The following is a 24,098-nucleotide window of genomic DNA, read 5'->3' as shown; positions in this document are numbered from 1 at the left end:
GGCTGTAGCGGCCATGGAGGCCGATGTCTCCCCTGCCGGGGACCGCACCGAAGGAAGTGGCGGGCCTCCGCTCTGAGGCGTTACTCTCCCAGGCCCCAGGGCGATGCAGATGGATGAACATCCCGAGCGCCCAGAGGAGTGAACCCACACTAGAGCTCTCCCGCCCAAAGGCCACCCCGCCGCCGCCGCCCCCCGAGCGCGGCCAGGCCCCTGTCCCCTTACCCTGGCGTGGCCGTCTCCCCTTCTCAGCGCTTCTGCCACCGTCAGCGCCGGGCACCAGACCAGAACCGGCACGGCGCGTTGCTCAACTCTGCCCGGTCGGAAACGCGCACCCGGGCCGGAACCATTCGCTACCCGCGCAAGCCGAGCGGCCGGGCGCGTTTCCCCAGACCAGATGCGGAGTCTGTCGTTGCGGGCGCTTGACTACCGCGCTGGGGTGGCCTGTGGGGGATTTACACGTGGCCCCGGCCGCGCGCTGGGGCTGTTAGCAGAGTAGCCCCAGTTTCCACCCGGCTCGCTTTGCGGGAGGGACCCGCCGCTGGTTGCTTTGGAGTGTGTTCCTGGGAAAGGGCCTGGTGGGTTTCTTCCCTTCAGGTAACTGACGTGGGTTCCCCGCGTAGGTGGGGCACGTGGGGCCCACCCTCGCCAGGCCGCAGGAGGGGCCTCCTCTGTAGGAGGAGCTGCAGGGTCAGGCTGCTCCCAGACCGAGCTGTCCCGTGTCTCCGGGGGGCTGAGGGGAGGCCGCCCCCGGACCGAGCTGCCCCGTGTCTCCGGGGGGCTGAGGGGAGGCCGCCCCCGGACCGAGCTGCCCCGTGTCTCCGGGGGGCTGAGGGGAGGCTGCGCCCATAGACTGAATTGCACTGGGAGGCTGACCCCAGGTTGCAGTGAAGTGGAGGTTTCCCCCGTTCACAAACATTCCGGGTAGTTGACATTTAAGAAACTATTTATGTTATCTCAGTGGGAGCTGGGGGGAAGTGAGGTTGGGGGAGATGAAGGATTTTGCTTTTTGTCTTTAACCGAAACATTTAATTAAAAAAAACATTCATACCTCCTACCACCCTAAGCACTTTCAGAAGAAGAGCATTCTGGATGGTTTTAATCTGTCTGGTGTCTAATACTGTCATTCTGATTCTAAGGTGCCTTTCTCTTTTATGGGCTGGGGTGAGTTGAACAAGGGGAGATTTTATCTAGTTAAAATGTGCACTGAGATTTTGAAGTGCCTAATTATCAAAGCTGAGAATGTGCAAACATATTAAGTGCTTGTGCAGGTGGCCCACTATGTGTGTTATTGGCCTTTTGTGTGTGCCCCATATCCCAATTGGTACAGAGATATACCTATCTTCTAGAACTGGAAGGGACCTTGAAAGGTCATCGAGTCCAGCCCCCTGCCTTTACTAGCAGGACCAAGTACTGATTTTGCCCCAGCTCCCTAAGTGGCCCCTTCAAGGATTAAATTTACAACCCTGGGTTTAGCAGGCTATTGCTCAAACCACTGAGCTATCCCTCCCCATGTAAGTTGCTCCCTATCTCTTCAGAGTAATTTATGCTTACTCATTAGGTACGTGCAATGCATATACAGAGTTTAGATGCCCAATGTCTAGTTCTCATTAAAAAACATGAAAATAAACCTTCCTCATGAAAAAGAGACTGGAGAAATACTTAAGCTGCACTGTCAACTTAAAAATAGTATGTTGTCAACCCATGCTACAAATACATAACTGGTGCAATACTGGTTGAAAAACCATACTTCGAGTAATCATCAATGGTTCACTGACAAATTGGCAGTATGTATCTGCTTGGGCCCTGCAGGGGTCTGTCTTGGGTCTGGTACTATTAAATGTTAATTAATTGGATAATGGAGTGGAGAGTATTCTTATAAAATTGTGGATGAACCAAGCTGAGAGGGCTTGCAAGTACTCTGGAGGATAGGATTACAATTCAGAGTGACGTTGACAAATTAAAGACTTGGGCTGAAATCAACAAGATGAAATTCAATAAAGACAAGTGCAAAGTACAACATTAGAAAGGAAAAATCAAATGTGCAACTACAAATAGGGAATAATTGGCTAGGCAATAGTTCTGCTGAAAAGAAGTGGGCATGTTTAGTCTTGAGAAAAGAAGACTGAAGGGGATCAGATAACAGTCTTTAAATATTGTAAAGGTTGTAAAGGCTTGTTATAAAGAGAACAGTAGGGATGTGAAATGTTAACCAGTTAGCCAGAAGCATTAGTCTTACCAGTTAACCCGCCTTAACCCCTGGGCAGCCCTCCCCCTGGCTGGATCAGCCCTGGCCCCAGCCGCGGCAGCCCTGGCTGGATTGGCCCCAGGTGCATTTCTGTGCCTGTATAAGCATTTTAGATTAGTAAAAGTGAGAATTTGAAATCCAGTGGATTTAGAACTGTTTTGTCTACTTTTTTTGCACTTCTTTTCAGTTTTGACCATGAAAAATAAAGAGACACATTTTTTGGGAGTATTTATTTGCTTAAAAACAGATGCTTTCACTGCACCTCTAAACAAAATTTTGGAAACATTTCTACTATTTTCACAAAATTTAAGGCTTCAATCTTGCAATTGGCTGTGTGCAAAAGTGGGCATGCATAATGTCAATTTCAGGATTGGGGCCTAAACTTAACCAAATTTAAGTTGACAGTGGCCTTTCAGTCCTCAAAGAGGGAGGTTTTTCTCCCAGTGGATGTGAAGTGAGGCAGGTCCATTTCACACACTCAGTTATGAAAACATCTGTCTTCCACAGTCTTTGTTGTTAGTTATAAAATAGAATTGTATTATAAAATGAAAAGTAAAATCTGTTGTTTTTTTCGGTTGTGTAGGTTGGTTGTTTTGTTTTCAGGCCTATTACAACTGCTATCCCTTCAAGAAAAGTGTTTTTCTCTAACTTAAAAAGAAAATTCACATCAGTAGTTTGGACATTCTAGTTCAAATTATCATATAAAGGCAATTTTTATCTTAGAGCACTAAATCAGTCTTTGAAAGTCTAACAAAATCACTTCACTTCTCTGTGCCTCTCTTTCCTCTCTTTCCCTTTGTCTGTCCTCTCTGTTTATATTGTAAGCTTTTTAGGGCAGAGTCTGTGGCTTACTACACATTTGTTCAGTGCTTAGCACAATGGAGCATCAGTCTTGGCTGGGGCCACTACTGTAAAACAAATAATTAATATCTGTTGGTTGTAGTTACTTTTAGCAATGGCTCATAAGCAACATTTTCGTGCACGGATTTTTAGAACCCAAATATGTGTGTCAGGAAAGAGCTACGTTGTCCACTCAGGGACTTTGTCTTTAAAGAAATTCAGTTATTAACTCTGATAAATTTTACTTGTAGTAACTTCAGACCCTCATATCTCAATGTCTGTACTTTGACCCATCAACCTTTTACCCCCACTCGGGGATATTGCAGATTATGTATTCCTCATGCCACCTTATCTTAAACAAAACTTTTACACTTTTCTATAAACTGTATGTTATTCCCTGATAACCAGAAACTTCTATGCTCAAACTCTGTTCACTGTTTTTTTTTAACATCATCCTAATAAAATTTTTAAATCTCTTATAACCTGGATGAATTTTTATTACCCATCTTGTTTTGAACAGGAGTTGATAGTCATGCTACCTTTTAAACGCTTTTCCAATTTTTCTTCTCTCCTTTGCATAGGTGGAATCCCATTTAAATCAACAGTGTTTCATGATGTAGCAGAGATGAGTTTGGCCCCTTATTCGTTTTTGTGGTTTATGAAATAGTCCCACTGTTTTATACTCTGATAAACTGCAGTTAAAGACATGGGTTGCCCTCTAGAGGGAGGATTTAATGTTTTTTATACTTAGCTCTGTGCTGCTTTTTTAAACTTCTGCTAAATGTTTAGGTCACTCTCCTGCAAAGGGATTTGAAAGAATCAATCTGTAGTTCTGGATAGAGCCTTGTTTGCTTTAGTGGGACCCTGCTCAGGAGTAAGGGTTTGTACTTGAGTATCCTATTGTAAAATAGAAGCACAATCTACAATGTAAATCTCTTGTTGCTTGGAATAAAATGTGCATATTAGAGACTTGTTCTATTTATTCCAGAGGTTTTCAAACTGCGAGGTGTGTTCCCCTAGGGGAACAGAGGAATGTTTGGCAGTGACACCAGATGGGGCTCTCACCTCAGTAGGCCCCCAGTCTGTGGGTCAGTGTCAACATCAGCGGCAGCTGCGCCGATTTCTGCTCCCAGCACCCTCCGCATCCAGTGCTGGCTCCACTTTCAGAGATGGTCGCAAGTGCCTTCCCCCCACTCAGAAAACTGAGAGGGGAGGGGCAGGTAGTATGTCTATTTTTATCTGGCTATGGGGGGTACAAACAAAAATTGTAACTCTGGGGGCGGGAAGGGAACTCAGTTCAAAAAGTTTGAAAACTGCTGATTTATACTAAGGTCTGAATCCTGCAAACACTTAGATGCATAAAGTTACTCACAGGACTAAGTAGTCCCATTGAATTCTAATGGACTACTCACATGCATAAGTGTTTGCAGGACTGGGATATAAGGTACTGATTTTGCAAATACTTAGGTATGTGCTTAACTCTACTACTGTGAGTAGTTCCATTTCCAGTTTCTTTTCAATATGACTTCACAGAGTAATAAAGTTAAGCATGTATGTAAGTGTTTGCAGCATAAGGGCCTAAAGTTGCAAGGGACATGGACCATATCTTCAAATATATGTGAAGTGCTATGCATATCCCTGGTGTCAATACACAGATGGATTTTGTCACAGTTATTTTTAGTAAAAGTCGCAGACAAGTCGGAGGCAATCAACAAAAATTCATGGAAGCCCATGACACGTCTGTGACTTTTCCTAAGAATAAGGGGGATGGGTTTGACTGCTGGGGGGGAGGGGGAGACAATAGCGCTGGGGCTCCTGCTGGCAGCAGTGGTGGTTAACAGCTCTGGGGCTCCTTCCGCTGGTGGCTGGGAGCTCCGGGGCTGGCAGTGGCCCGTGCCCCGGGACATGAGGCTGAAGCAGAAAATGTCATGGGGGTCTCTGAACGTCATAGAATCCATGACTTCTGTGATCTCCGTGACAAAATTTTATCCTTAATTATTCTGGATAAAATGTCATCATTCGTACTAGATGTAAGTGTCTAAAAGAAACTTTTTATTTCAAACTACAGTCTTCACAGCTGAGGATGTGAGGGAGATTTCCAAACCTGAGCCATTCTTCTTGGGTGACAGATCTGAGGAACTGTCCCAGATTGAGGTATCATTAGAGGAGGTTTTGGAATGAATTGATAAACTAAATAGCAATAAGTCACCATAACCAGATGATATTCACCCAAGAGTTCTGAAGGAACTCAAATGTGAAATTGCAGAACTACTACTGTAGTCTGTAACTTATCATTTAAATCAGCTTCTGTACCAGATGACTGGAGGATAGCTAATGTAACGCCAATTTTTAAAAAAGGGCTCCAGAGGTAATCTGGCAATTCCAGGCCTGTGAACCTGATTTTAGTACTGGGCAAACAGTTGAAACTATAATAAAGAACAAAATTGTCAGACACACAGATGAACATAATTTATTGGAGAAGAGTCAACATGGTTTTAGTAAAGGGAAATCATGCCTCACCAATCTACTAGAATCCTTTGAGGGGGTAAACAAGCATTTTGACAAAGGGGATCCAGTGAATATAGTGTACTTTGCTTAAGAGCCTTTGGTGAGGGACCTTGTCAAAGGCTTTCTGAAAATCTAAGTAAGTTGCCATGGGATAAGAGGGAAGGTGCTCTCGTGGATTGGTAACTGGTTAAAAGATAGGAAACAAAGGGTAGGTATAAATGATCAGTTTTCAGAATTGAGAGAGGTAAATAATGGTGTCCTCCAGGGGTCTCTTCTGGGACCAGTCCTATTCAATATTTTCATAAATGATCTGGAAAAAGAAGTAAACAGTGAGGTGGCAAAATTTGCAGATGATACAAAATTTCTCAAGATAGTTAAGACCAGGCAGATTGCAAAGAGCAACAAAAGGATCTCTCAAAACTAGGTGACTGGGCAAGAAAATGGCAGATGAAATTTAATGTTGATAAATGCAAAGTAATGCACATTGGAAAGCATAATTGCAACTATACATATAAAATAATTAGCTGTTACCGCTCAAGAAAGAGATCTCAGAGTCATTGTGGATAGTTCTCTGAAAACATCCACTCAATGTGTAGCGGCAGTCAAAAAATCAAACAGAATACTGGGAATAATCAAGAAAGGGATTGATAATAGGACAGAAAATATCATATTGCCTCTATATAAATCCATGGTACACCTACATCTTGAATACTGTGGGCAGATGTGGTCGCCCCATCTCAAAAAAGATACATTGGAATTGTAAAAGGTTCAGAAAAGGGCAACAAAAATTATTAGTGGTATGGAATGGCTTCCGTATGAGGAGAGATTAATAAGACTGGGACTTTTCAGCTTGGAAAAGAGGCGACTAAGGGAGGATATGATAGAGGTCCATAAAATCATGAGTGGTGTAGAGAAAGTAGATAGAAGTATTGTTTACTCCTTCTCATAACACAAGAACTAGGCGTCACCAAGTGAAATTAGTAGGCAGCAGGTTTAAAACAAATAAAAGGAAGTATTTCTTCACGTAACGCACAGTCAACCTGTGGATCTCCTTGCCAGAGGATGTTGTGAAGGCCAAGACCATATCAGGGTTCAAAAAAGAACTTGATAAATTCATGGAGGATAGGTCCATCAATGGCTATTAGCCAGGATGGGCAGGGATGTGTTTGCCAGAAGCTGGGAATGGGTGATAGGGGATGGATCACCTGATGATTCCCTGTTCCGCGCCTTCCCTCTGGGGCACCTGGCACTGGCCACTGTCGGAAGATACTGGGCTAGATGGACCTTTGGTCGGACCCCGTAGGGCCGTTCTTATGACACAAAATTACAATTATTTTTATTGTTTATTGTTATCTCGTTATCTCCAGACGGATTCTTGCCTGCATATTTATACCTGCCTCTGGAAATTTCCTTTACATGCGTCTGACGAACTGGGTATTCACCCACGAAAACTTATGCTCCAATACATCTGTTAGTCTTAAAGGTGCCACAGGACTCTCTGTCAGTGGCGTAGCCAGGGTTGCAGCCGAGGAGGAGCGGCGGAGAAAAAAGGCGCCGGTCCTTCGGTGGTATTTCGGCGGCCCTGCGCATGTACCGAAATGCCGCCGAAAGATGAAGCGGTGCATGTGCAGGGCCGCCCTGCTTCCCTATCCGGAGTGCTGTCTGGGGCACCGAGACCTCCAGCCACGCTCTCAGGGCCGGAGTCCCGCCGGGAGCCTGCGGCCCCGCTGTGCCGGCTGGAGTGTCAGGAGCCCACGGCCCCGTTCTGCCGGCCGTCCAGAGCGCGAGGAGCCAGCAGGCCAGCCCGCGGCCCCATTTGCGGCCGCCCGGAGCGGCGGGAGCCAGTCCGCAGCCCCGTTCCGCCGGCCGCTCGGAGCGCCAGGAGTTGGGAGCCAGCAGGCCAGCCCGCGAAAAAAAGAAAAGAAAAACCCGGAAGCAGCCGAGGAGATGGGGAGTGGTGCGCAGGTGGGCGGGGGATCAATGCACCGCTGCTGTTGCTACTCACTTCATCAACAACAAAAGAAGTCTCCTCCCCTGACTGGAACTTGTCCATCTTTCCTCCGGCTCGGACCGCAGCCGCTCACGCTGCCAGCCTGTAGCGATCCGAGCCGGAGGAAAGATGGACAAGTTCCAGTTGGGGGAGGAGACTTCTTTTGTTGTTGATGAAGTGAGTAGCAAGAGGGAGGAGACAGCGGAAGGACCCGGAAGCAGCGCTGAGTGAGGCCCGGAAGCAGAAGGACCCAGAAGTGGCGCCGAGTAAGTATGAAAATTAAAAAGGCGTCACTTTTGGGGAATGTGGTCAGGGGAAGCGGCCGCTTCCCCTGACTGCCCCTAGCTACGCTACTGCTCTCTGTTGCTTTTTACAATTATTTTGTTTCAAATGGACACTAGATAATAGCATCACAAATATCTTGAGCCATGTGTGCTTCAATTTTCTAGAGATATCAACCTGCTCAGTGATTTCATTATGACTTAACTAAGCCTTTTATGTAAAACTGAAGATGATGCTGAATTTAACACGTGGGTGTGGTTAGATTTACAGATTGCATTTTTAACCTATTCTGTGATCCATTTAGTAATTCTGTGGCTGCTTCTTTTTTCTTCTGTCACTTGGGCCACATTCATGCTCTTTTACAGTACCAATGTGGTAGAAGAGAGACTCTGTCATATTGGCTCCATTTGTAGTTGTTTCTCTGCATAAAGTTACACATCTCCAAGCTACAGCATAATTCTTATTATCCTGTCAGGATAGACCTGCTGACAGATCAGGTTAAAAGTGTGCTATCATAACTGCATGGGTAAGTCTGTGCTTTCTTTGTTGTGATCCTTTGCATCAGTTTTGTGGAATGCAGCTTGTTATCTATGCAAAATGTAACTAATGTTTATAAAGTGCTTAGAGATCCGAGATGAAAGATGCTCTAGAAGTGCAAGTATAGGTGTGTTGAATTAAAGATTAAATTGTGTGGGTAAATATGCATACAAGTGCATATTTATATTTGTAAAAAATATGTTTTTAAGTGATTAGAACCTTAAATATTTTATAGTGAAATGTCTTCTGAATTATTGATTCCTTTAATTGCAGATATTCATCGTTTCGGAGGATTTCAGCACAGAGATTATTGGATTTTGCCATATCTGACCAGGATGAATTCATCATTGGTTGCTTATGATGATTCAGATTCTGACACAGAGACTGGAAAGGCTGAAAATCTCAATCTTTCTAGCAGAGAAACCAGACTTGCAAGTTCTGCTATAAATCCTATTCAGTATTTTGCACCCGGTGCATTAGGCACAAAATCTACATACAAAATGCAAACTGTTGAGAATACTGCCAGTACTGGCGCAAGCATTATTTGTGAAGGTGCTCCTGCATATAAGGTACAGGCTAATAACCGGGATTTGGCAGCTGTTTATCCCTGGAAAGAATATTCTAACCAGGCTGAAACGCTTTCTGGAAATGGAAGTTTCTCTCAGAAGAGAGTACATCAGGACAAGATTGTTACCATAAAGGGAATTAGACCATATATCCCTAAAAGACTTCGACAAGAAAAAACTTCTAAAGTGTATGAAAAAAAAGAATCCGAAGAACAGAGAGAGAGTTGTGCAATACCAGGAGAGCAAATTTCCACAGAGGTTTCTGAATTTATTAAGCCATATTTAGGGTCTAAGAACAAATCAACTGAAATCCCAAGGAACTTGGTGTTTCAAATGTCCAAACACAGTGGTCCAGTTAATAAAGTCCAGTGGTGTCCTGTACAAGGATGGAGCCATATGCTTCTTTCCGCTTCCATGGATAAAACTTTGAAGGTAACGTACTTACATGGTGGAATGGTTTGTATTACGTATCACTCACTTTAAATAGTAAAACAGATGGGAATGGTTATTACTTTCTGAAAGCTTCACTCAGCCTTTTTAGTCTGCCTGTATTTGATAATTGATCCCATGTGTGTAGTACCTATTAAGACCTTGATCAGATCCTTTGCAGGACGAGAGCCTCTTGTAGGCCCCAATACGGCAAGCCTTCTCAGCACATAGTCCCATTTTTCCAGTGGGTAATTAAGGATTGCAGGTAGGCTTACCATACGTCCGGTTTTTCCCGGACATGTCTGGCTTTTTGATAATCAAACCCCCGTCCAGGGGGAATTTCCAAAAAGCCGAACATGTCTGGGAAAAATACTCCCTGGCTTATCTTAGAGCGGGCGCCGGGGTCTGCTGTGCTCCCTGACTCCTGGGCTCTGTAAGAGCCGAGCGCTACCGGCTTCGGGCAGCCCCCCATGCCTCCAGACCCTGAGCCGCTGGCCGGGCACTTCCCCTCCTAGGCTCTGGGGGCACAGGGTCCAGAGGCATGGGGGCTTCCCGAAGCCGGTAGTGCTTGGGCAGCTCAGCGTTTACAGAGCCCAGGAGTTCAGGGAGCACAGTAGCCGCCGGAGCCCAGGAGAGGAAATGCAGGGCGCTCAGGGGAGGGGGCGGAGTTAGGGTGGGGACTTTGGGGAAGGGGCGGAGTTGGGGCGGGGCCGGGGTGGGAAAGGAGCGGGGCCAGGGCCCCATGGAGTATCCTTTTTTTTTATTTTTTAAATATGGTAACCCTAATTGCAGGGAGGTTGTGGAATCTCCATCATTGGAGGTTTTTAAGAGCAGGTTAGACAATCACCTGTCAGGGATGGTCTAGATACTACTTAGTCCTATCTTGAGTGCAAGGGACTGGACTAGAAGACCTCTGAAGGTCTCTTCCAGTCCGATGATTCTATGAGTTTATGATTCGTCCCTTTGCTTATTACCAAAATAAAAGCTTGTGGAGATGATTTAGAATTCATATGTCTAAATCAATTAAGCTATTGAACATAAGTTATTTTAAAAGTCTATATACTATGATTATGGTGCTTGTAGGACTTCCTACTAATTTTATTAGAATTTATAGAACAGTGCTTCTATATTAGACACATGATCATTTTTGTTTTTTAATTGAAGAAGCCAGATACAAGTCTGCCTGTAGCTCTTGGTATGACATAAGGAACAGATTTTGTATGAATTCTATTGCTCTTATATTTGATTTTTAATTTTTTTTATTGTAATTTTCAATATCTATATCTGTGGTAGAGGAATACATCTAAATCCTCAAGTATATTAATGAAGGACTGTTGTCAGAAGCTGGGAATGGGCGAAAGGGGATGGATCACTTGATGTTTACCTGTTCTGTTCATTCCCTCTGAAGCACTTGGCCACTGTTGGAAGATAAGATGCCTTTGGTCTGACCGAGTATTTCTGTTCTCATGACTGTATATTCTAGAGAATATCGCAAAGAGATTTAAAAAAAAATACTGGGGTGGATATAGATTATTATTATTATTATTATTATTTAATTCTTACATGTTTAATGATTAGAAAGGACTTGGAGTTGGGATTCCTTAAATGGAAGTTGCTTGTTCCTACTAGTTGGGAGGGAAAACAATAGGTGACCCCAGCTTTTATTTTCAACTCTGATATGGATTCACAGTGTCAAGTGAAAGTCACTTAAATGTTGTAAGTCGGAGTTTACTAGTCTATAAAATGAGTATAAAAATTCTCCCCCCATCTCGTGAGGGTGTTGTGAGGCTTTGAGATTTGTAAAGCTCTTTGAAACCCTCACATAAAATATGATACTCAAGTACATATTACTGTGGGGGGGATTTTCAACTAGATCACTGTATTTTCAGCAGTTAATTATTCGTATTGTTTTTATGGTTTACATTGAGCTATCACCCAAAGACCCTAGTCTGGATGGGACTCCCATCATACTAGCAGTACAAACACATAGGAAGAGACTATGTTTGCTCTGAAGAGCATTCAGCATAAGGCTTTGATCCTCCAAACTTCTGTGCGGTTGAACCCCAGTACCCAAACGGAGTCACACTGATTTTAGTTGGGCTACACATGGTGTCAGGGGTCTACCCATGCAGAACTATTTGTGAGATCATGGTTCAAGTTTCCACTCCTGCGATTGGATGTGCATGGACAGACCCTTAGATTGGCTATATGACTGTTAAGTGGGGAACATGACTGTTTACAAACAATATAAACACATAGGATCGAGAGGAAGTATTTAGTATGGCACAGTGGGGTATAAGTGAGAGAAATTAGATAAAATAAAGAAGGAAATATTTTAGGTTGACTATCAGAATATAATCAAGAAAGAGGACAACTTTTTAGTTAAAATACCATCTGGTTTAGTAGTGGAGCAAAAAGGATTAGAAATGAAAAAGCAATATATAACAAAAGGAAAAAGGGGGAAATAGCAATCAATAGAAATTAGAAGTTATGAAGGCAGAAAATTGATAATTGAAGTTAAGCAGCAAAACATCCATGGCAGATAAGGGCTTAGGACAATAAGGAGGTTAAGTATATTAGGAACAAAAGAAATCCTAGCAATTGTATAAGCCCATTAGTAGTTGGAGGTGGTAAAATTATTAATAATGATGCGTAAAAGGCTGAGATGTTCAATAAAGATTTCTGTTCTGTATTTGGAAAGGAGCAGAATGATGTACACCTCTACCTCGATATAACGCTGTCCTCAGGAGCTAAAAAATCTTACCACGTTATAGGTGAAACCGTGTTATATTGAACTTGCTTTGATCCACTGGAGTGTGCAGCCCCGCCCCCCGGAGCACTGCTTTACCGCGTTATATCCGAATTTGTGTTATATCAGGTCGCATTATATCGAGGTAGAGGTGTACTTGTATCATATGAGGATGTGACATTAGTAGTGAGGAGATGTTAGACAACATCTGCTAGAGATAAACATTTTTCAATCAGCATGTTCAGATAACTTGCACCCAACAGTCCAAAAAGAATTTGCTGAGATTTCTGGTCCTCTGATGTTCATTTTTAATAGATCTTGGGATACTGGGGAAATTCCAGAAGACTGGAGGAGTACTAATGTGGTGCCAATATTAAAAAAGGGCAAGCCAGATGACCCAGGTAACTATAGTCCTGTTAAACTGACAGCATTCCTGGGCAAAATAACGGAAGAGCTGAGATGGGATTCAGTGGATAAAGAATTAAATGATAGGAACAGAGCCGTCCCTTGGGTAGGGAAAATCAGGGCAACTGCTCCGGGTCCCACGGACTGGTGCGATTGGCCGGTGCAGCTGGTCCCAGAAGACATAGGCATGGGAACTAGGGGCTCGGGGGGTGCTGCAACACCACCGGGCTCCCGGCTCTGCATGCCTGGGGTCTCGGCTCTGGTGGGGAGGGAGAGACGGGGTAAGGGGGCTGGCTTTCAGTACCCCCACTATTAAAAATGTTCCAGCGCCATTGCAGGAAGACGAATCCATCACTTCCGCAGGGCCTGCCATCTTGTTGGTAGTTAGCGGAGACAACGTCCCGCTCGGCTGTCTGCATTTCGGTGCAGTGAATTCCCTGGCTGGAGCCCTGAGGCGCCATGGCACTATTGCTAACAATAGCCCCACGGTAGGTGCCGGCAACTGCCAGCAGCAGCAGGTGGCCCAGAACCAGGCTGGATCCATCCCGCCAGCCCAGCCACCGATGCAGTGCAGGGCCCCAAGCTGGCGGGGGCTGATTTGTCCCTGGACCCGCAACTCCCTAGGGACGGCCCTGGATAGGAATATAATTGATGCCAGGCAACTTGATTTTATGGAAAATAGGTCTTGAGATTATCTTTATTAATCTAATTTTGTAACTGCAAAGTCTACACTTAAACTTTTGTAAGGCATTTTGTTTAGTTCCGCACTACACTGTGATTAAAAAATTAGCATTATACAATATCAATTGAGCACACATTAAACTGACTAACTGATAGATCTCAAAAAGTAATTGTCAATGGGGAATCATCACTGAATGGGGGTAGTCTAGTGGGGGTCCGAAGAGACTGGCAGTAGGCCCAGTGCTATTCAGTGTTTTTCATCAATTATCTGAAAATAAGTATAAAATAACTGCTGATAAAATTTGTGGATGACAAAGATTAGTGGAGTGGTTAATGGTGAGGACAGGGCAGTCATACAGAGCAATTTAGATGGCTTGGTAAGTTTGGGTGCATTGAAACAAAATCTGTTTAAGTACATCCAAATGCAAAGTCATTCATCATGCAACAAGGAATGCAGTTCATACCAGGATGGGGGACTATATCTTGGAAAGCAGAGACTCTGAAAAGGTTTTATTGTTCTAGGGGACAAGTAACTCAGTGTGAGTTCCAGTGTCATGCTGTTGGTAAAAGGGCTAATTCATAGATTCATAGATTATAGGACTGGAAGGGACCTCGAGAGGTCATCGAGTCCAGTCCCCTGCCCGCATGGCAGGACCAAATACAGTCTAGACCATCCCTGATAGACATTTATCTAACCTACTCTTAAATATCTCCAGAGACGGAGATTCCACAACCTCCCTAGGCAATTTGTTCCAGTGTTTAACCACCCTGACAGTTAGGAACTTTTTCCTAATGTCCAACCTAGACCTCCCTTGCTGCAGTTTAAACCCATTGTTTCTGGTTCTATCCTTAGAGGCTAAGGTGAACAAGTTCTCTCCCTCCTCCTTATGACACCCTTTTAGATACCTGAAAACTGCTATCATGTCCCCTCTCAGTCTTCTCTTTTCCAAACTAATCAAACCCAGTTCTTTCAGCCTTCCTTCATAGGTCATGTTCTCAAGACCTTTAATCATTCTTGTTGCTCTTCTTTGGACCCTTTCCAATTTCTCCACATCTTTTTTAAAATGCGGCGCCCAGAACTGGACACAATACTCCAGCTGAGGCCTAACCAGAGCAGAGTAGAGCGGAAGAATGACTTCTCGTGTCTTGCTCACAACACACCTGTTAATGCATCCCAGAATCATGTTTGCTTTTTTTGCATCACACTGTTGACTCATATTTAGCTTGTGGTCCACTATAACCCCTAGATCCCTTTCTGCCGTACTCCTTCCTAGACAGTCTTTTCCCATTCTGTATGTGTGAAATTGATTTTTCCTTCCTAAGTGGAGCACTTTGCATTTGTCTTTGTTAAACTTCATCTTGTTTAACTCAGACCATTTCTCCAATTTGTCCAGATCATTTTGAATTATGACCCTGTCCTCCAAAGTAGTTGCAATCCCTCCCAGTTTGGTATCATCCGCAAACTTAATAAGCGTACTTTCTATGCCAATATCTAAGTCGTTGATGAAGATATTGAACAGAGCCGGTCCCAAAACAGACCCCTGCGGTACCCCACTCGTTACGCCTTTCCAGCAGGATTGGGAACCATTAATAACAACTCTCTGAGTACGGTTATCCAGCCAGTTATGCACCCACCTTATAGTAGCCCCATCTAATTTGTATTTGCCTAGTTTATTGATAAGAATATCATGCGAGACCGTATCAAATGCCTTACTAAAGTCTAGGTATACCACATCCACCGCTTCACCCTTATCCACAAGGCTCGTTATCCTATCAAAGAAAGCTATCAGATTGGTTTGACATGATTTGTTCTTCACAAATCCATGCTGGCTGTTCCCTATCACCTTACCACCTTCCAAGTGTTTGCAGATGATTTCCTTAATTACTTGCTCCATTATCTTCCCTGGCACAGAAGTTAAACTAACTGGTCTGTAGTTACCTGGGTTGTTTTTATTTCCCTTTTTATAGATGGGCACTATATTTGCCCTTTTCCAGTCTTCTGGAATCTCTCCCGTCTCCCATGACTTTCCAAAGATAATAGCTAGAGGCTCAGATACCTCCTCTATTAGCTCCTTGAGTATTCTCGGATGCATTTCATCAGGCCCGGGTGACTTGCAGGCATCTAACTTTTCTAAGTGATTTTTAACTTGTTCTTTTTTTATTTTATCCACTAAACCTACCCCCTTCCCATTAGTATTCACTATGTTAGGCATTCCTTCAGACTTCTCGGTGAAGACCGAAACAAAGAAGTCATTAAGCATCTCTGCCATTTCCAAGTTTCCTGTTACTGTTTCTCCCTCTTCACTAAGCAGTGGGCCTACCCTGTCTTTGGTCTTCCTCTTGCTTCTAATGTATTGATAAAAAGTCTTCTTGTTTCCTTTTATTCCCGTAGCTAGTTTGAGCTCATTTTGTGCCTTTGCCTTTCTAATCTTGCCCCTGCATTCCTGTGTTGTTTGCCTATATTCATCCTTTGTAATCTGTCCTAGTTTCCATTTTTTATATGACTCCTTTTTATTTTTTAGATCGTGCAAGATCTCGTGGTTAAGCCAAGGTGGTCTTTTGCCACATTTTCTATCTTTCCTAACCAGCGGAATAGCTTGCTTTTGGGCCCTTAATAGTGTCCCTTTGAAAAACTGCCAACTCTCCTCAGTTGTTTTTCCCCTCAGTCTTGATTCCCATGGGACCTTACCTATCAGCTCTCTGAGCTTCCCAAAATCTGCCTTCCTGAAATCCATTGTCTCTATTTTGCTGTTCTCCCTTCTACCCTTCCTTAGAATTGCAAACTCTATGATTTCATGATCACTTTCACCCAGGCTGCCTTCTACTTTCACATTCTCAACGAGTTCCTCCCTATTTGTTAAAATCAAGTCTAGAACAGCTTCCCCCCTAGTAGCTTTTTCAACCTTCTGAAATAAAAAGTTGTCTCCAATGCAGTCCAAGAATTTGTTGGATAGTCTGTGCCCCGCTGTGTTATTTTCCCAGCATGTATCCGGATAGTTGAAGTCCCCCATCACCACTAAATCTTGGGCTTTGGATGATTTTGTTAGTTGCTTGAAAAAAGCCTCATCCACCTCTTCCACCTGGTTAGGTGGCCTGTAGTAGACTCCTAGCATGACATCTCCCTTGTTTTTTGCCCCTTTAAGCCTAACCCAGAGACTCTCAACACTTCCGTCTCCTATGTCCATCTCTACCTCAGTCCAAGTGTGTACATTTTTAATATATAAGGAAACACCTCCTCCCTTTTTCCCCTGTCTATCCTTCCTGAGCAAGCTGTACCCATCCACCCCAACATTCCAATCATGTGTATTATCCCACCAAGTTTCAGTGATGCCAACAATGTCATAGTTGTATTTATTTATTAGCACTTCCAGTTCTTCCTGCTTATTCCCCATACTTCTCGCATTTGTATATAGGCATCTAAGATACTGGTTTGATCTTTCCTCCCAGTTTTGTCCTGACTCTCCTTTCTCTCTGCCAATATAGCCCACACTCCCTCTTGTTTCCGACCCATCTCCCCGGTCTCCATGTTCCCCACTTACCTGTGGGCTTTGCTCACCTGTCCCCGTCGAACCTAGTTTAAAGCCCTCCTCACTAGGTTAGCCAGTCTGTGTCCGAATAGGGTCTTTCCTCTCCTCGAAAGGTGAACGCCATCTCTGCCTAGCAGTTCTTCCTCGAATAGCATCCCGTGGTCTAGGAAGCCAAAGCCCTCCTGGCGACACCATCTTCGCAGCCAGGCATTCACCTCCATGATGCATCTGTCTTTGCCCGGGCCCCTACCTTTGACAGGAAGAATCGAAGAGAATACCACCTGCGCTCCAAACTCCTTCACCGTACTCCCAGAGCCCTGTAGTCACTCTTGATCCGCTCAGTGTCACACCGCGCAGTATCATTTGTGCCCACATGGATGAGTAGCATGGGGTAGTAGTCAGAGGGCTGGATAATCCTCGACAATGCCTCCGTAACGTCTCGGATACGGGCCCCCGGCAGGCAGCATACCTCCCGAGATGAAATGTCAGGGCGACAGATGGGTGCCTCCGTCCCCCTCAGCAGAGAGTCTCCGACCACCACTACCCTACGTTTCCTATTCGCAGTGGTGGCAGCAGACTTTCCAGCCTTTGGGGTACGAGGCTTCTCCTCCTTTACTGTAGGGAGTGATTCGTTCTTTCCTGTATCAAGAAGAGCATAACGGTTACCTATAACCACGGCAGGAGGGTTCGGAGCAAGGGTGGAGCACTGCCTGCTGCCAGAAGTAACCAGCTGCCAGTGTCCACCCTGAGCCATCTCCTCCTCCACCAGTGGTGTATCAGCAGTCCTGTGTACTGGGACAGCTACCTCAGCTGTCTCCACATGGACACTGTCGAGGAATTGCTCGTGGATACGGATGCTCCTCAACCGAGCCACCTCCTCCTGTAGCTCTCCCACCTGCTGCCTGAGAGATTCCACCAGCAGGCACCTCTCACAGTGGATGGTCCCCCCAGCCTGGATATCAGTAAGTGGAAATTGCAAGTTACAGTCTTTGCAAAACCACACCAGGATCTGGGTAGAGGCATCCATGCTTAGGCACTCTGTCTGGCTACAGGCACAGGTGGAGGAGACAGTAGCAGTGCTGGCACAGGTGTTGCGGGTCTTCCTAACCATCATAAGCCTCCCTCTGTCAAACTCCCGTCTGTAGCCCCCTGTCAGCCCAAAAGGGTGCTGTATTGCTCCTCCTTCACCTGGAGAACTCCCTTGCGAAACTCCCTGTTAGCAGCCCCTGTTCGCCCCTAATGTGATCCTTAGATGTATAAACAGGAGAGTAAGAGTCTAGTTCTGGGTGTCCACATTTTAAAAGGATGTTGAAAAATTGGAGAGTGGTCAGAAAATAGCCTGTGGCAGGGCCTGCTTGCTCCTGCCTCTGCTAAAGTCTACAAACACCTCAAAGACCTTTTTGCTGGCAAAACACCCAGTGCAGTTTATTTACAATATTAGTTTCCACTACCCTTATACCCCATATAGCCTCACCCCTACTGTCCTAGGGAGCCCTCTGCTCCTGAGGCAAGCAGAGAAGAGCAGTCTGTCTCTTTCTGCTTCCTCCTCTTCCCACTTCCTTCCTATGCATTTTGTAAAATCTGCCTAGTGGCCTAATTAGCAGCTTAGTTCTCCTCAGCCCATCAGTTAGGCCCAACTCTTTTTAATGAGGTCTATTCTGGAGTATGTAATTAGAGTTGCAGTGAGCAGAGTCCTGACTCAGATGCTGTTGCCCAGCCCTCTGTCACAGAGCCCCAAAATGATTTGAGAGCTGGAGAAAATGCCTAACACTGAGAGACTTTAAGAGCTCAATCTGTTTAATTGATCAAAAGAACATGTGAGAGGTGACTTGATTACAGTGTATATAAACCATCTTTTTCCTCTTATTCTGTTGTCTGGGGTTGGGCTGTTGTATGGGCATCTACCATCTTCAACGGTCTAAGAAAGCACTAAAGTCCACCTCCTTATTATCTTCTTTGATGCAATCCATCCATAGGTTCCTTGGCTTTCCTCTAAGTCTCTTTCCTACTAACCTCTCTTGCCATTCTGTCCTCACCAGCTTTCTCTTCATTCATCCTCTGTATGTGCCCAAACCAGCGAAGTCACACATCCTGGATTTTGTCGGCCACATCATGGACTTTGTCTTCATCCTAATGCTTTAATTTAGAAATCTTTATAGTTCAAAGACATTGCATCTTGAACACCTGTAGGCGTTGGACCTGCCATCTCTTTACGACCCATGCTTCCACACCATACAGCATTGTGGTGCGCTCCATTGTGTTATACCGATGGGATTTCATTCTCAGTGACATATACTTATCATGCATGACACCTGAGATGATATTCCACATTCTTTCAGTGCTCCCCAGTCTGGAATTCATCTCACATTTAAGGTCACTGTTGTCTGTAACCCAGCTGCCAAGGTATTTAAACTGGTCATTCTGGTTTAGCTACACTCCATTAATCTCTGTAGCCAGTTTCCCTGTGGCACCTATACTGACCCTCATGATCTCAGTCTTAGTCATGCTCATTTGCATCCCATACCTGCTTAGCTGGTCTTACCACTGGTTTACTATTTCCCTTAGGTCTTCTTTTGAGGACACCCTTTTTGCTATGTCGTCTACATATAGTAGCTCCCTACCTTTTCCCATTGGTATCTTCCTGGTGATGTAGTCCATCTGTATGGTAAACTGCAGCGGACTGAGGTCCAGTCCCTGATGCAGTCCAACTTTCACTTCAGAGGGCTTGTCGTTCCAAAACATGTTCGGAACACTGTTTTAGGCAATCTGTATAGTGCATTCACCAGAGTTATTAAATCCTCAGAAACTCCATATTTCCTTAGCACTGATATGAGCATCCTTCTAGCCTCTTTATTTTATACCTTTTCTAGGTCTATAAAGGCCCCCACATATCCTGTTGTTACTCTAGCTGCTTCTGTATCACTTGCCAAATTACACACATGGCATCTTTGGTTCTTCACCCTTTCCTAATGTCAAAGTATTCTTGTTCGAGGAGCGGTTCCACCATTCTCCTAATCTGAGCATCCATGATGCATTCCAGTATCTTCATCCCATGATATAGTAACTTTATCACTGGATAGTTTCCACGTTCATGGATGCTTCCCTCCTTATATATTGGGACCAAGATAGACTTGCACCAATATTCGGGGATTCTTTTGTCTTGCTATTAACTATTTAATATTAATAATATTAACTTTAACTATTCTGCCCCTCAATTTTATACCTCTCTTGCTCAAGACTTCCACCACATCCGCTGTCACTTCATCAGGACTTTGTGCTTTACTATTCTTCATTTTTTTTGGTACTGTTTCTCACCTCCTTCTCTGTTATGTCAGACTCCAGCACCACATTAGGATCACATGTTGGCAACTCTGCCCACTGAGATTTTGCCTCATTTAAGAGACTCTGAAAGTATTGTTTCCTCCTCTCCTTCACTTGTTCAGGTGTTGATAGCCTCCCCATGTCATCATTTACAAATCATGTTGCAATACCAACCTCCTTCCCTATGCATCTTATTTTTTGCAGTGCTGTACATCTTTTTGCCAGCCAGCTGTAGGTGGTTCACAAACTCAGTGTACAGGTCATCTAGGGCATTCTCTTTTGCCTTCCTCACTGCCCATTTGGCAGCTCGCTTTGCATTCTTTCATTTGCACTCGGATTAATTTCTTTTTCTTTAGGTGCCATTTCTTGTTTTGGATTGCTACCTGCACTTCATCAGTCCACCACCACTATTCTCTCTCCTTTGGTTTTCCCCATCTTCATTGTCCATAAACCTTTTCTGCAGCCGCAATCCACGTTATTTTGAGGTAGTTCCACTCCTCTTCAGTCGATGCCAGATCTGTTTCCAGGTACTTGTCCTCTACTACTTACACAAACTTCTTTGCTGCACTTCCCCTTGACTTCCCATACTTTTAATCTTGTTTCTTTTGAGCTTAATTCCCTTCTTGTCCAATAGTCTACCACAATCTTTGCCACAAGAGGCTTTTGCTGCGGTGCTACCATCTTCTTAGTTATCACTTTGCAGTCGATAACTTGAGTCCACTGAGATTTCTTTGCCAACATCATGTCAATCTGGCTTTTGTTCAGCCAGTAATGTATGTGATCCAATGACTTCTATCCTCTTTTGAAAGCATGTATTGGCTACCATCCATTGGTGTGCAGTACAAGTCTAGTAATGCTTTCTTTTCCTCATTTATGGGGCTGAGGTTTAAATTTCCTAAGCACATTTCATATCCCTCGGGATTTTGCCTGTGTGTGCATTCATATCGCCCAGCACTAACCACTCCCTTGACACTGCTGTGTCTGACGGTGCCTGCAAGTCTTGGTGTAAACTCTTTGTCTCTTCTTTGTCATGTCCTTATTGAGATGCATACACAAACAGAGCATTCTGCTGGATTCGTACAGCCATCAGTCTGTCACTTCTCTAAAAACATTAATCACCAACTTCCTCAGTTCTCCTCTCACTTCCACCCCAACTCCATTATCCCCATTTTGTCACTTACATAGAAGAGTTTATAATCTAAGCTCAACTCTTTTGCTGCATTCCATGGCCATCATGTTTCCTATAGGCACAGAACATCTGTACCTCTCCTTTCCTTTCCATCATATCAGCTACTTCCTTTACAAGTCAAACTGGATACGTCTGGTGGTGTTACATTTATAATATATATAAATATATATAAATTCTGGCTGTTCAGGTCACTGCTTTTCACCTGGCTTTTTGCTCTGACCACTAGTCGCCCTGATCCTAGAGGATAGCTCAGACTCTGGCCACCAGAAATTCTATTGGCCCGGGGCTGCCAGGCTTGAGGTGTGCAAACTTCTAGCATGATGCTGAGATCCCCTCCCATCATTAGCAGTAGTCCCTGAGAAGTACAGTGATTGAGAAGCATACATTCCAGTCTTACCCTCACCCCTTTTTACAACCAGTATTTACTATGGCTATTTGGCAACTCTCCCAAAATATGAAACTGCTTGCACCAACATAATTACCTTGCGCCAAAAAAAGTTTAGTGTATCGCTTGGTATTCCTGACATACACCACAGTGAGAGGGCCTTTCTCCAGTAGAACTAAGTACATGCCTGCTCTCTTCCCACATTGTTGTGGTAGATTTGGTGGACCGTCAGCAGGTGGTCCTGGTATGGCAGCTGCCCAATATCAAGCTTCATTTGACCCAGGGATGGACGTTTGAAATCAGATTTCAGAGTAGCAGCCGTGTTAGTCTGTATCCTCAAAAAGAACATTTTGTTCTGTTTGAAATCAGAATTTTCCTTTTCCTGGGTAGGCTGGCTTCCTGGACTGAAGAGCTCCACTTGCCCTGAGCTGTCCGGTTACTTTTAAAAGGTGCCAGATACCTGCCTCTCTCTCACCTATTTTTGGTTTAAAAACCAAAAACCTACAACTCTGCCGCATGAAGGATATTTCATATTTGTTGGGAACTTTCATGGGGAGAAAATCCTGTGTACTGAAGGGCTTTTCAATTTAGCGGAGAAAGGCATAACAAAAACCAGCAGCAGGAAGCTGAAGTCAGATAAATTTATGTCAGAAATTAGGCACAGTTTTTGTTTTTTTTTTAACTGAGGTTGATTGCTCCAATGGTGACTCTACCAAGGGAATTGGTGGATTTTCCTCTCTTGATGTCTTCAGGTCAAGACTGGATGACTTTCTGGAAGTTATGCTTTAGTTCAACATAAGTTCTTGGATGCAAATGGGTGATGCACAGGAGGTCAGTCTAGATGATCTAGGTCTCTTATGGCCTTAAAATCTATGAACAGCAATCAAACTGAGGATAACCCAATGACTTCCAGACAGTGAGATGTTGAATCGTCTTCCAGGAAAGTAGTAGAAGTGCCATCTATTGAGAGGATTAATAGAGTGGGCAGAACAATATAAAATATACTTCAGGAAACAATCCTGCATGGACAGTGAGAAGGAATGCATGATTATAGAAGGAATTTTCCATTGCTAATTCGTGTGATTGTATACAAGGAGCACAATTTATGGTTGAGATTCCCGTGTCCAGTTGAAGATTTGCATGGTATCCAGTTACATTAAGTGCTTATTAATAATTTTCTACCACTGAAACACATACTAGAACAGTACAGATGTAATATTTCTAACTATCTTTGGAGAAATTTTGGATTGCTAAATAAATCTGAAATAAATGTAAATGCTTCACAATGCTTTGACTGTTCTGTTTTCATAAAGACAAAACAATTGGTGAATGACTCAAAAGGTTCAATGCTAAGGGCAATGAAACAAAAAACACTTAATTTCAAAATAGTTTTACAATTGATCTTTGAAGTTCTGAATTATTTTTTTATTTTTTGTTGTTTTTAATTCTATTTTTTAAAAAACCACACCGATATGAAACTATCAATTTGGCCCTCAACTATTGTGGCCTGTTATAACAATGATTTCTTTTCCTTTTGTAAAAAGCCTGTCTCACTGTATTGATTATAAACCATTGCTCACAAGAACCTTATAATTAAAGCACTTTACATGTTTACTGTAATGACCTTGCCAAGAATTATGAGGTTCTGGTGTAAGACTCCCCACAGTGCCATGCTTCTCATTTTTCTGCTAATTTCTCAAAATTAGTAGTTGAATACTTCATGTTTAGTTTAGTCAATGTGATGTCTTGTTTTTACTTTCACTAACGAAATTGAATATCTTCCCACAAGAGGGACTATCGCTTTCATATGATTCACATTAGAAATTGCCGCCTTGTATTAACCTTGCAATTATTTAACTGGTCGTAATGATCAGTGCAAGTGGCACTTCACCAATAAGTGATGCTGTATCTGTAACTTAGCAAAACAGGACAATTTTAAACTATTATGTTGTTGTCTTTGGGAGAGAGGAGATGATCTAGAAGGAGTTTAAGTCCTGCCTGTGTGTGCTGGAGTTACTTTCAGTGTTCCAATAAATCTTTCAGAGACTGTGCACCACATAGTTTGAGGAGATGTCATGTGCTATCAGAAAATAAAATACTAATCTCCAGCTGGTGTTTCTGCCTGTGGGCCTTTCAGGTCAACCTGTGTGAACTCCCAGGCTTTACTAGGATGGAGCATTTCCTCTAAAGGAGTTCTGCCTCTCCTTTCTGGTGCTTTACAGGTAAGTCAGGAAAGTACCTAGTCCTTAACATCTGCAGCCATGCCCAGCCAAAAAAATCTCTTGGGTACCCCAGGTGGCCAGTTGCTTGGTTATCATGAAGACTCTTCAGTTCTTGCCAGATATCTTTACAAGACCAGTCTACGTGTACTCTCATTGCCCTCAACTGGCTGAAAACATCTGTAACTAGATTTTGGTTTCCAGGTTTATGATATTCTATGAATC

At 43.8% G+C, this 24,098-nt stretch overlaps 2 protein-coding genes across 2 annotated transcripts in view; one reads left to right on the top strand and one right to left on the bottom strand.

Annotated features, from left to right (window-relative positions):
• WARS1 (tryptophanyl-tRNA synthetase 1) overlaps nucleotides 1–376 on the bottom strand; it is a 39,827-nt gene extending 39,451 nt beyond the window's left edge. Inside the window, exon 1 of the mRNA XM_034768370.1 lies at nucleotides 223–376. The gene's annotated coding sequence lies outside the window, so the exon portion shown is untranslated. The remainder of the gene's footprint in view (nucleotides 1–222) is intronic.
• Nucleotides 377–464: 88 nt separating this feature from the next.
• The window catches only part of WDR25 (WD repeat domain 25), a 121,344-nt gene continuing 97,710 nt past the window's right edge, over nucleotides 465–24,098 (top strand). The window contains exons 1-2 of the mRNA XM_034768368.1: nucleotides 465–594; nucleotides 8,676–9,400. Of these exons, the coding sequence (XP_034624259.1) occupies nucleotides 8,738–9,400 (663 nt within the window). The 5' untranslated portion in view covers nucleotides 465–594; nucleotides 8,676–8,737. The remainder of the gene's footprint in view (nucleotides 595–8,675; nucleotides 9,401–24,098) is intronic.

Source organism: Trachemys scripta, chromosome 4, assembly GCF_013100865.1.
Source record: "Trachemys scripta elegans isolate TJP31775 chromosome 4, CAS_Tse_1.0, whole genome shotgun sequence".
Taxonomy (NCBI): domain Eukaryota; kingdom Metazoa; phylum Chordata; order Testudines; family Emydidae; genus Trachemys; species Trachemys scripta.
The sequence above is the reverse complement of the archived record's forward strand: the minus strand, read 5'-3'. Positions and strand labels throughout refer to the sequence as shown.